Raw genomic sequence first — 12,803 nt, 5'->3', positions numbered from 1 at the left:
TCCTTGTTATTACTGCCACATCTATAGACGCGATAATGATTTAAAGTTTACACATGCTCTGGTACCCTGTTGTAGATCATATGGATATATCAAAAATGAAGAACTTAACAAGAGTGTAATGTAACACACACCCAGAAACTTCTCACTGTTGCTGCTAGTGTTTGCCAACAAACTGGGTCGATAACATGTTGGCAAAGACCACTGGAGCCAACCGTTTGTTTCTGTTGCTGTGACCTCATCAACACTCGTCATTTCAAGTGTCCAATAGATTATACTTAGTTGCATTTTAATAGATTTTTGGTTGGTTGGCAACACATACAGTATATGCTGTAGACCGTGATCCAATATCCACAATATATGTGTGTGTGTGTGTGTGTGTGTGTGTGTGTGTGTGTGTGTGTGTGTGTGTGTGGATTTTGTGGAAACTAGGGTTTGCTGTTGATTTACCTAAAATTTCATGTGTGTTTGTTAAGAGACGATTCATGCTCCAGCAGACACCAGACATTCTTTAAGCTCCCGCAAGAGAGCAGATTCTTTCTGTCAAATCCAACAGTTGAACCATCTGTTTTATGAATGATCTATGTGTGACAGTATCCGTTCAGCTGTGCACTGTTCAGATAGAGCTCTGGGACGAGATGATGAATGAACTGAATGAATGATAAAATGAATGTACTACTATGCTATTCATCTGATGTGATAAACACAAGTCCGTTTTGGAATAGGTTTTATTCTCACGTAGCAACCAGAGCACTCATGTGTCTTTGTTTTGTGTTAAACTTCTTGACATGGCATGTGCCCTTAAGCAAGACACAAACCGTTCCCTTGTGGCGGCTGAGTGGCCAATAGTTGAGACAGATATCTGCTCCCAGCCTCACTCTTCGCAGCTCTGTCCTCTCCCTCACACTTGTCTCTGAGTTTGTTTTGGTGAAGGTAAATTCAGACAGACTGGATTAGCTGGAAACTCGATGCTCTCAATCCTCTTAAGCATTAAATCAGTGCTCATCTACACACATCAGGGCTGTACGGGTCTTGGAAAGATATTGCATTGCATTGTTCTGACTTGTTATAACGTGTTGTCTTTTATATCAACAGATTCACCAAACTGGCGCCCATGTTCCTTGATCCGAATTACAAACGATTCGCCAAGATTGGTGATTATTTACCTCCGTTTGGTGTAAAATTACAAGGTATGATTACACATTCTTTCATTTTAAACATTATTTTTTGTCTTATGGAACCTTTGTTTAAAACAGATGAATCTGAAGCAAAGGGCCGCATGTCAGAATCAAACCTGCTGGACTGCTGCAGCAAGACCCGAGCCTTGGTACATAGGGTGCATGCTCTACCAGACTGAGCTACCCGGGTACAAATAATCCCTGGGACAAATAGTTCCTGTTTACCACAGCAAGGATCACTTAGCATCAAAGATGCCAACAGATTTGTATCATAGATTGCAAAGGATCAGATTGGTTTACTACAACTTGGGTCCTAGTAGTTTTAGAGATGGGTATCATTAAGATTTTAACCTTACTACTACTTTAACCAATACTTCTTATTGATCCTGTACTTTAACTGTACTCATTTTGTTGTTTTTAAGAGAAAAATACAAAAAAACAAATCTAAAACAGCATTAATATCAGCAGATACAACACAGTAGATTCATGAACTTGTTTACTTCATATTCTCGTTGTAGGTTAGTAACCTATAAAAACTACTCTACCTAAATGTTATTGATAGTCTGTAAAAGTTACTAACAGTCTGACATGACCACTCCATCTGTCCAGACTGGACACATAGCTGTGTACACCCCAGGCCAACACTAAGTATATTTCCATTCACCTGCTTTTATTGCCATTTATTCAGTTCAAAGTCAAAATAGCACAAATGGATCTTTACACTTGGTTGAGGTGGAAACATTGGTGTGAAAATAAAATGCAACTGTTAAAAAATGTGCAATAGAAGCAGCTTTGATAAATCATGATGTACATGAAGTGCCATCACGTCTATAAGAGCTTGTAGGACATCCTGTGACTGTAAGTGTAAGTCTTTGGTGGACCTCCTTTTGCACTCTTCTGGGAAAGCTTTCCACAAGTTTTAATTTGTGTTCGTTCAGCCAACAGAGCATTTGTGAGGTCATGCACTGGCGTACAATCAGTGTTCTAATTCTAATTTTGTGCACCTGTTAGCAATGAGTGAACTCTTATTAGGGGTGTCCACTCACTTTTGGCCATATGTGTATTTGTCACTCAAGCTTTTTTGTTTGTATTGTTTTTGTTTTATCGATGATTTAGATTTTTTCTTTAACTTTCTTAAACTAAACAACCTATTTGATTATACTGTATGAAAGTATGTTTGCACCACATTTGACTTGACTACTGAGAGTTAACAGCAACAAGAACTGTAGTATGTTGAGATGTGGCCAGTCCGTCTGGAGAAGAAAGGAAAAATGCAAAAGGTGAATTATGTATTCAGCTGTTAAAGATATTTTCAAAGTGGCTGATTTGTCACTTCCTGTGTAGATTTGTATGAGTAACCAGAGATCAAATGAAATCATGAAACTGCTTAAATGTTTCTGGAATGTAAGTCATCTCAAAACCATAGTTTTTTACATTTCTGTGTGTCTATGCATTAAACCAGCAAGATGTAACAGTGTAGGTATAACATTTTACTTTGGACAGAGCTTTAAGTCTTTATCCTAACAATGTCCTGACTTCATATCCATCCTCTCATCTCACTCTCAGAAAAAGAGCAAATAAGCATATTTCTTAAAGTGGAACTATTTCTTTAATTGATCTTTTTGTCACGGCTGGAACAAAGGAGGACTTTGACAAGACTAGGGTAAGGAGCTGGTTCTCTGGCACAAAGGACAGGACGAACTGGCAACAGACAGAGGGAGACGCAGACAATATATACACAGGGTAATGGGGAAAAGGTGGAAACAATCAGGGTGGGGAAGACAATCGGACCGGTGACACATGAGGAAGGGCAAGTGACCTGAAACGAGAGGAGAGTTATCTTTCAAAATAAAACAGGAAATGACATGACAACATTGACACAAGACAACCTAAACATAGCGAGCTTTATTAGTCATGACACTTTTAACTGATCTCTATCAAGAACATGATTCAGTGTTTGTAGGAGCTGGCTGCTTGTGAGAATGAGCAAGAGTGCCAAATACTAGAGTAGACGATCAGATTTGATTTTGGAGCACCTTTCTAGATTAATCTCTACTGTTTATTTTATTTGGAATAATTCAATCTCACGTGGTTGATTTGATTCATGGTGTGATGTAGCTTTTTCATAAGCCCAGTGCAGACCTTTCACAGATCAAGTTTTAATGTGTGAAACCTGATGACAACAAGGTTTTTATTCCAAAACTGGTACATAGCTGAGGCATAACCTATGTCTCAGTTTGCTTCCATCAGGCAGAGAATGTGTTGTTTAAAAATGCTGTTCTCAGCTGGCCGTTTCTGTACAGTGTCTCGCACACATCACTCCCTGGAAGGAGCCAGTGCGGTGTCCCGTACCTTTGCTTGGGCACCAATCTTTAATGGTTGTATAACATTGTAACAGGAAGAACTGTCAGCCCACCCAGCCGTTGGCTCCTGGCCTGCCTCATTTATCACAACCAGTCTAGTTGTGCTGGAGATGAGGGCAACATAGCTGGCTGGAATGTGGAGGGAAGAATTATTATTTCACTTTAATCACACTCGTTGTTTTCTCTTTCCGCCTCTTTCTCTCTCTCATATCTGCAGAGAAGATCATAGATATTCTTCTGTCAGCTACTAAGAGTTATGGCCTGGGGGAAGAAATCGACAGGTGAGTTGGTACAAGTTGCCTTGTCATGCTCTGATCCACACAGTGCAGTCATCTCAATACATCTTCCAAAAGCAACCTTTGAGAGAATTGTTGTCAGACTCAGTTGTCTTTCCAAACATATCACAGAACTCATCTCCAGTATATCACACTTGAATCACAAAGGGTGTTTGGCTGTCTTGCTTATCAGGATCATGTCTGTGGGTGTTTCCAGTTTTTTTTTGTGTTTTCTCCATCAATTTGTCAGACTTTTGAGTCACCATAAACTACTGTCTATGTACTGTACTACATACATTACCATCATCAAGAAATCAAGAAAAGGAGTATACAGAATATTTTTGATATATAAAAAATTAATATTACTTTTCAATCTAATTTTGAAGTTGTTTCAAACTGATTTATAATACAGTATATTTGAATGTATTTTATGCCCTGTGTTTATGGATAATACAGTCTAACCTCTAACAAGTCCATCCCCTTACTAAAGTTCATAATGCACATGATATTACGAAACTGAGTGCTCAATTTGGAAATCAAAAACGCCTTTCTCTAAAGGAGTATTTTTCCCCATGGATTTACTAAAAAATTAAAGCTTTTATATTAAAACAATGCTGAACACACCTTCTCATTCAATGTTTTATTTAAAATTTTATTTGTTAATAAACATAATAAACACTGAAGACATCAAAACTGTGAAATAACACATACAGAATTATGTGGTAACCAAAATGTGTAAAACATGTTTGCCTTTGCTTTTGCTTTGATGACAGCTTTGCACACTCTTGACTTCTTCTTGAGATAGTCACCTGGAGGGGTTTTCCAACAGTCTTGAAGGAGTTTTTTATATATGCAGGGCAGCTTTTCTTTCACTCTGCTGTCCAAACTATATCAGTTGGGTTTAGGTAAGGTGATTGTGGAGGCTAGGTCATCTGACACAGAAGTCTCCTTGTTGGTCAGATAGCCTTTACATAGCCTGGAGGTGTGTAAATGGTCATTGTCCTGTTGGTCACTGATGACCGACTGCTCCCACTGAGCAGATGGAATGACACTGCAGTATGCTGTGGTAGCCATGATAGTTAAGTGCACCATGAATTTTGAATGAGTCGCTGACGGCGTCATCAGCAAAGCACTGCAACACCATCACACCTCCTGCTCCATGCTGCAGGTTGGGAACCACACATGCAGATAACATCCATTCACCTGCTCTGTATCTCTGAAACACACAGTGGTTTAAACCAAAAATCTCTAATTTGGACACATCAGACAGAAGTCCAGGTTTCCATTCCTTGTGTTTCTTGGCCAACAGTTCTCTTCTTCTTGTTGTTCTCCCCTTAGTCATGGTTTCTTTGCAGGAATTTGACCACCATCGAAGTCCTGATTTACACAATCTCCTCTGAACAGTTGATGTGTCTGCTGCTTGAACTCTATGAAACATTTATGAAACACATGGGCTCTAATCTGAGGTTCTGTTAATTAAATTTTGTGACTGGCAACTCTGCAGCAGAGGTAACTTTTGGTCTTCTTTTATGGGGCAGTCCTCCATCATATCTTAAAAGAAAGATGGACTTTGTTTCTCTTCACTTGATTGCGTAGTTTTGCCAAAACATGGATTACTATAGACAGTATGGAAACACTACATGACACTAAACCTTTACAACATTTGTCACATTCACACACCACACTGATACAAAGCCCTAAACTAGACTGGGGGAACCAGGAATTGATCTATGACCCTCTAATTGCTAGGTGACCTAGCCACTTAGTTCTATAATACATTAAGAAGGCAAGAAATTACATTAATTAACTTGTGACAAGACTCTCCTGCTAATTGAAAATCATTCCAGGTGACGACCTCGTGAAGCTGACTGAGAGAATGTCAAGAGTGTGCAAAGCTGTCATCAAAGCATGTATTTAATACACTTCGATTAAACTTTGAAATGATAAAGTCTGTCCATCTACCCTAAAATTCCAAAATTAATGACTGAATCCAAGATCAGTTTATTAAGTAACTGTTATGTTTGATTCCACTTGGGTTGAAGTTTTTGTCTTTATATGGACCTCCTCACTTTCACAGACACTGTGTGACTGACCCTGTTTCATCAGCCAGCTAAGACAATTAGGAATGTGTTTATTTTTCCACCCAGAATTAAGCAGCACAGACTAAACACAGGACACATATTGTACTGAGTCTACAATACGACTTTATAATCATAATATTAACCAAAGTGTGACATATTGACTTGTGTTAACTGCCTCACTTCTGTTGTTATTGCCTCAGAGAGTATTTTACTGGAGAGTAAATACTGAGTGAAGAAGCAATCCATAAAAAACTGTGATGTCCTCATAGAACTTGTAGTTTTAGTATTAGAATGTCTAGCATTGTTACCACTGACAGCGATCAGCAGAAAATCTACTTTAATATGACACAATTATCACACATGATACAAGCAGATGTTTTTAGCATGACTCGTTGAAGAGAGATCAGCAATCGATCAAGTGATATGTGGTGTACCTTTTCTGTGTTACAGTATGAGCTGTAAGACATGCATCATAGTAGGCAATGGAGGAATCCTCGCCAACAAGTCTCTGGGACAGAGGATTGATGATTTTGATGTGGTGGTCAGGTATGTAATGACACAGAGGCACTATAACAGAGAACACATCACTTACTGTCACTTTTTCTCTTCCTTTATTCAAGGGTCAAGTATCAAAGACTAGTAGACTAACCATAACTCTGTTAATAGAATAGACAATTAAACTAATCAGTCACTAGTGAAATAGATTATATAACCATGATTCTAAAACTTTTTAAATAAACGTTTATTTATTTCAGGATGACACTTTTTGTCAATCAACATTTGAAGGCAGGACAAACAGTTATACTTTGTTGTTCTGTCACTCATCAGAGATGCAGACAGAATCTGGTCTGGTCAGTCAGAAAGTGTTGAAAATTAAAGAACAGAGGATTCTCTCTCTCAGAAGCAACATATACAGTTGAAACCAGAAGTTTACATACACTGTATAAAAAGACACGTATGCTTTTTTTTCCTCACTGTCTGACATGAAATCAGACAATCACTTTTCCTGTTTTAGGTCCTTTAGGATTACCAAAATTATTTCTATTTGCTAAATGCCAGAATAATGAGAAAAGGATTTTTTTGACAATTCTTTAATACCATCTTTAAAGTCAGAAGTTTACATACATTTCATCAGTATTTGCTACCATTGCCTTTAAACTGTATGACTTGGGTCAAACATTTTGGATATCCATCCACAAGCTTCTTACAATAGTTGGCAGGAACTTTGGCCCATTCCTCCTGACAGAACTGGTATAACTGAGCCAAGTTTGTAAGCCGCCTTGCTCACACATGCCTTTTCAGCTCTGCCCATAAATTTTTAATAGGATTGAGATCGGGGCTTTGTGATGGCCACTGCAAAACATTGACTTTGTTTTTCTTAAGCCAATTTGTAACCCTTTTAGCAGTATATTTCGATATAGTTCGATTTTAGTTTCGTCAGACCACAGGACATGTCTCCAAAAATTAAGGTCTTTGTCCCTGTGTGCATTTGCAAACTGTAATCTGGCTTTTTTATGTTTCTTTTGGAATAATGGCTTCTTCCTGGCAGAGTGGCCTTTCACATGTCGGTACAGTACTCGTTTCACTGTGAATAATCACGCTCTTACCAGCTTCAGCCAGCATCTTCACAAGGTCTTTTGCTTTTGTTCTTGGGTTGATATGCACATTTTGGACCAAAGCACGTTCATCTCTGGGACACAGAACCCGTCTCCTTCCTGAGAGGTATGATGGCTGGACATTCCCATGGTGTTTATACTTGCATATAATTGTTTGAACAGATGAACAAGGCACCTTCAGGTATCTGGAAATTGAACCCAAGGATGAACCAGACTTGTGCAAGTCCACAATACTCTTCCTGATATCTTGGCTGATTTCTTTTGACTTTCCCATGATGTTACACAAAGAAGCAGTGTGTTTCAGTTGTGCCTTAAAATACATCCACAGGTGTGTCTCTAATTAACTCAAATGTTGTCAATAAACCTATCAGAAGTTTTCAAAGACATGACATCATCATCTGGGCTTTCCCAAATTCTTTAAAGGCATAGTAATCTTAGTGTATGTAAACTTCTGACTTTAAAGGAAATAATAAAAAATTGTCTAAAAAAATCAATGTGCCATAAAGCAACAATACTCGTTTAAAAATCGTTTATCACAGAGAGATGTGCAACCCAAATTTTTTGTAATCCTAATGGACCTAGAACAGGGAAAGTGATTGTGTATTGTATATTGTAGATCTTTTATGAGAGCTTGTAAAAAACGTAGCTGGAGGACCTGACGTCACTGTCACAACATCTGCAATAGGGATAGAAGGTACCAGCACCAGGGTTTGAATCCTGTCCAAGGTAAGCTCTGAACATAAACTCGTTTGGACAGGACTGGAGTCCTCGACCTGGAGTTACCCTGGTGCTGGTTCAATACATTATAATACAAAGAACTTAGTTCAGATCTAGGACAACTGTCACATACTTTAAAAGAGCATTAGCGCTCTGTGATCTGATCAATCGTTTCTTTTTTTTTGGTAATTTCACAGATGTACAGTTTTGCACAGTGCATTTTGTGAATGACTGATTGTGTAGCTGTGTGCTCCAGGTTGAACGAGGCCCCAGTGAAAGGCTTTGAGAAAGATGTCGGCTCCAAGACCACCATGAGGATCACCTATCCAGAGGGAGCCATCCAGAAGACAGAACGCTACGAGGCTGAGTCCCTGTTTGTCCTCTCTGCATTTAAAGCTCTGGACCTCAAGTGGCTTCGATACATGGTCTTCAACCAGAGGCTGGTAAGTCAGCTGAAAACTATTACTATACTGTATACTACTTATTTTGACACTGCACTGACAGATGTCAGTGTCACAGCTCCAACTGCATCTACCAGTGTAACATTTAGTTACAGATATTCACAGGGTACTAGGGCTGTAGCAATGCACTAATCTCACGATACGATACACAATATTCAGCCAACGATACGATTCGGTACAAATTTGATACTCTGACTGGACAGAGAGTCTACAGCTTGCAAATGCTGGACAAAATCAATCTGATTTTTGTCATACCACCTGTGATTCCTCGCTGAGAGCTCTTCTGCAGCTCACCTCACCAAGTTGTTGAGGTTTGTGAACACAGCAACATCAGGGTGGATGGGTGCAGAATCAACCTCATCAGCTTCATTAAGGGCATTATTCACTGTGTCCGGTCTCTATTCTAATTATGTGGATCAGGTAATATCTTCTTTGTTGGTGTGTTAATTATTGAATGTGTGTGTGTGTGTGTATGCTCTATTCTTGAAGCTCTGCGCAGAACAATGCAGGTACAGTTACCGCTGGTATCTTTAACTCGAGGTCGTGGCTGCATTCTCCGCGGCTGTAACACAGTCAGTCTACTGAACGAAACACAAGTGGACTGGACAGTTCCTCTTCCAGTCTGCTGAAATGCACGAACAATAGACACGACACCAGAGACCAGTGTCCATTTGAACATTACTTTTACATCACATCCACACAGTGTGACAGCCCGACAACGCTCCTGTTGAAAGCACAAGACAACAGCCCAAACATCATGCACAGTCAGTTTTAGATGCCTGGGGTTGTAGTAAACAGGGACGGTTACTTGTGTGTTTATGCAAGTAATAATTATGTGCCTCCATATCAATATTGTCCCTTTGTTTAGACCATTAGGTTGTTATTATAAACCTCAACATCGACCCAGCATACCAAGGCTGCCTCCTCTGCTGTCACATCTGCCTGTGTCTGTTCCAGCAGCTAGCTCAGGGTACAGGCTTTATGGCCGTGCATGCTTGAGTGGGAATGTAACACATTCCTGCAGCCAGAGTCACAACATACCTGCTTTGTACTCCCTCTGCAATCCTCCTCCCTGACAGGAGAGCAAAAGGGGACCAAATGCTCATAGACCTCAATATAGATCTCATCTCATCTCATCTCATCTCATCACAGCGTTGTTCCGTTCCTCTTGTTGAACTACAGAAAGACACAGTCCATTTATGACTGCAGAGTGTTGTCAGATGCTTCTTTTTTATGGACGGACGCAGATTTGCAGAGACCAGCTAAAAAGGAGAAACTGAATGTTGCCCTTTGCTAAAGAAAGATATACGGTTTAGACATTTGTTAATAATTCAGCAACAACACGAACTGCAGCCTCCAAAATGACAATAAAATTGAATCAACGCCTCTCTTAAGTTTAGAAAGAATGAACCCTCATGGTGGCAGGATTTATTGCTGGGCTGTTGTATTGGACTGCATTAGTTTTAGACAGATGGATTTAATAAATCAGCAAAGAAAAAGCATCATTGTTACGTATGACCTGTGATGGGAGGTACCATACAGTCACTGCTAGAGTTATTTCAAGCTTCTCTGATAGAGAACAAGTGGTGGCAACATTTTTCCCCTTTGCCAGTATTAGACTCTTTGCACTGACAATCATCTGATGTCTAATGTGCATCCGCACCCAGCTCGCAGCCAGAGGGTGTGAGTAGAGCGTCTTCAGCTCTGATGCACATCAGAAAGCAGCCAACATTCTGCCGCAGAGCAGGAGGCTTCATGTGGCTATCACCGGGGTGGTCTCGGTCCTGGATCACATTTCACATCCACTGACAGGTGGAAGCAGAGACAGTCTGCACGCTGCAGCAGCTGTATTGCTACATCTCTACCTTTTGTTGTCAACACGTTTGTGTCTTATCTGCAATGGAAGTGATTTAAACACCGGGTTTTGGTTTTGTTGTTGCTGCGATCCACAGCAGCTCCAGTTTTACCTCATCACATGCAGCACTGTGATTTGAAGTGTCTTTTTTCTATTTTTACACTTTGTCTAATTTTTATTTTCTGTGAATTTAAACATGCTTGTAAAAACCACATATTTGAACCACTTTCTTTGCCATGCATAAACCAGACGAGTAAGAACATTGCCTCTCAAACTGCTGTCTTTATGCATATGAATGAATTTACAAGTGTGACAGTTAGCTGTAATCTTCCCTAAATCAGCCTGAAGTCAGAAAACACACAGATGTAATAGTGATAGTTTTGACTGCGTATTTATATAGTAGACTTTGTGTTAGTGTATGCATATTCCAATATGCTTTCATCAAAGCAGGCATCTTCACACAACTACTGTTGGCAATAGTAAATGCTTTCTAGAGATTTATAGAGAGATGGTCCAAAGATTAGCACTGTTATTTCAATTGTAAAAATGATTTTGTCAAGGCTACAAACACACAAAGATGCAGAATTGTTGGAGAGAGATCAGGGAGGCAGCATGATGCTGCCAGGAAAAGGTTATGATAGCAAGATTCCAGTTCAGTGTGAACAGTCCTTTGTTTTAAGACTTAACGCTTCTCACAGCTATTAAATCTAGCAATTCTCTTGCTCAGTCGGAAAAGTAATTATAATAAAGTAAAAATAATTAAACCCATATTTCTTTCCTGATGATGGAAGTAGCTAAGGAATGAGCCATCTCGCTTGCTTCTCATCTCTATTAAGAGTTGCACACGTGAAGTACTGATTGGGCACTCAAGAAAACAAAGTTTCTCAGCTCAAGTACAAGCAAGCCTTTTGAATTTATTTTGAGTTTACTTAGGTCCGGTTAGAGTGTGTGGGTGAAACTCGCACTATGTACTGCTCAGTTTGCAGCACTTTTGAGAGCAAGGTGGATTTAAAAAAAAGTCATACGTCAAGTTTCCAAAAAACCCAGACCCTTTGAGTCTTTGTTATTATTTGAGAAGTGCTGACAAAAAACATTAATATATAAAACCGTTTCTACAGGGACAAGTAAATATTGATTTTGGTAGTAGAAGTAGAGCTGTGACCCAAATCAAAGAAACATTGACGTTGAACGTTGCTTCTCCTTTGTAATCGGCCCCAGACACACATCTGTGTACAGTAGCGATGTGTCTTTTTTGGAAGTGTGTAAAGGCAGTACGTGTGACATGTGAGACACACACAGTTAGGCTGAATAAACAGTAATGGTGTTAAAGGACTTTGCAGCCGATGAGACGGCTTCCTTTACAACAACACTTCAAGAGCAGATCAAGTTCCCTCCCCTCGAGCAGGGGGGAGCAGACAACACACCAGTTAATGGATACACACTCGCCAGTTATGAATGGGCAGATGTTGGCTGAACACGAGGAGACTGATGGCACTAATGATGAGGAGAGTGGCAAAGCAGACACTGAGAGTTGACACTGTGAGGACACAAATGGCATCCATCATGGCTGACTTGGTTCCTTGGAAGTATTTTCCACAGGATGCAACAACAGAAGGCTGTGATGTGCACAAGAGAAAAACAACCTGCAAACTGAATCCCATCAAGAATTAGCACTACGCTTGCTTTGGGTTAAATGCTAACGTTAGCATTCTCATGTGTGGTCAGAATGCTAACATGTTTAGCATCTGAGTTTAGCAAGTTGGCATGCTAACATTTGCTAATTAGCACTAATATACCTGAGCTGTTTTTATATATTTTAAAGTGATTAACATGTTAAAAAACAATTTAATTGTGAATTCATTATGCATGTACCAAATGTCATAGTCCATTCAACATTTAACTGTGAAGCAAAAATGTTCATTTTCATGGTGGCGCTAGAAGGAAAGTATACAATCTGAGACTCATGAACACAACTGTATGATCACAGAAAATTATTCCCACTGATTTTTTTTTTTCTCTTGAGGTTTGTACAGATGTCCATGGCACCCATACAGAAGGATAGGATTTTGATGACCTTTCAAAATGTCCATGTAAGCTCATAAGAACAAAAGCTTACACAACAACTAGTGTGACTGTAGACCGTCACAGTGTTGTTAATGACATACATCCTACACATGCAGTGTAAACACACAGCAGGGCGTTTCAGTTGGAAATTAATGGATGTGACACTGGCTTCATGTAGATTATCTGGAGTAAATCT

The 12,803-nt window shown here is 39.5% G+C and overlaps 1 protein-coding gene across 3 annotated transcripts in view; it reads left to right on the top strand.

Moving 5' to 3' along the window:
• Positions 1 to 12,803, top strand: part of st3gal3a (ST3 beta-galactoside alpha-2,3-sialyltransferase 3a) — a 39,443-nt gene that overhangs the window by 17,585 nt on the left and 9,055 nt on the right. For 2 of the 3 annotated variants that reach the window (XR_003464051.1, XM_019268004.2), the window contains exons 5-9: positions 1,093 to 1,187; positions 3,756 to 3,819; positions 6,345 to 6,440; positions 8,484 to 8,670; positions 12,577 to 12,633. Coding sequence is in view for 2 of the 3 variants with exons in the window: in XM_019268004.2 (XP_019123549.1) it covers positions 1,093 to 1,187; positions 3,756 to 3,819; positions 6,345 to 6,440; positions 8,484 to 8,670; positions 12,577 to 12,633 (499 nt within the window). In the remaining variant the exon portion in view is untranslated. The remainder of the gene's footprint in view (positions 1 to 1,092; positions 1,188 to 3,755; positions 3,820 to 6,344; positions 6,441 to 8,483; positions 8,671 to 12,576; positions 12,634 to 12,803) is intronic. The other variant, XM_019268005.2, reaches the window with a different exon arrangement.

Source organism: Larimichthys crocea, chromosome XVII (assembly GCF_000972845.2).
Source record: "Larimichthys crocea isolate SSNF chromosome XVII, L_crocea_2.0, whole genome shotgun sequence".
NCBI lineage: Eukaryota > Metazoa > Chordata > Actinopteri > Sciaenidae > Larimichthys > Larimichthys crocea.
Note: the sequence above shows the minus strand (reverse complement) of the source record. Positions and strands in the feature narration are given on the sequence as shown.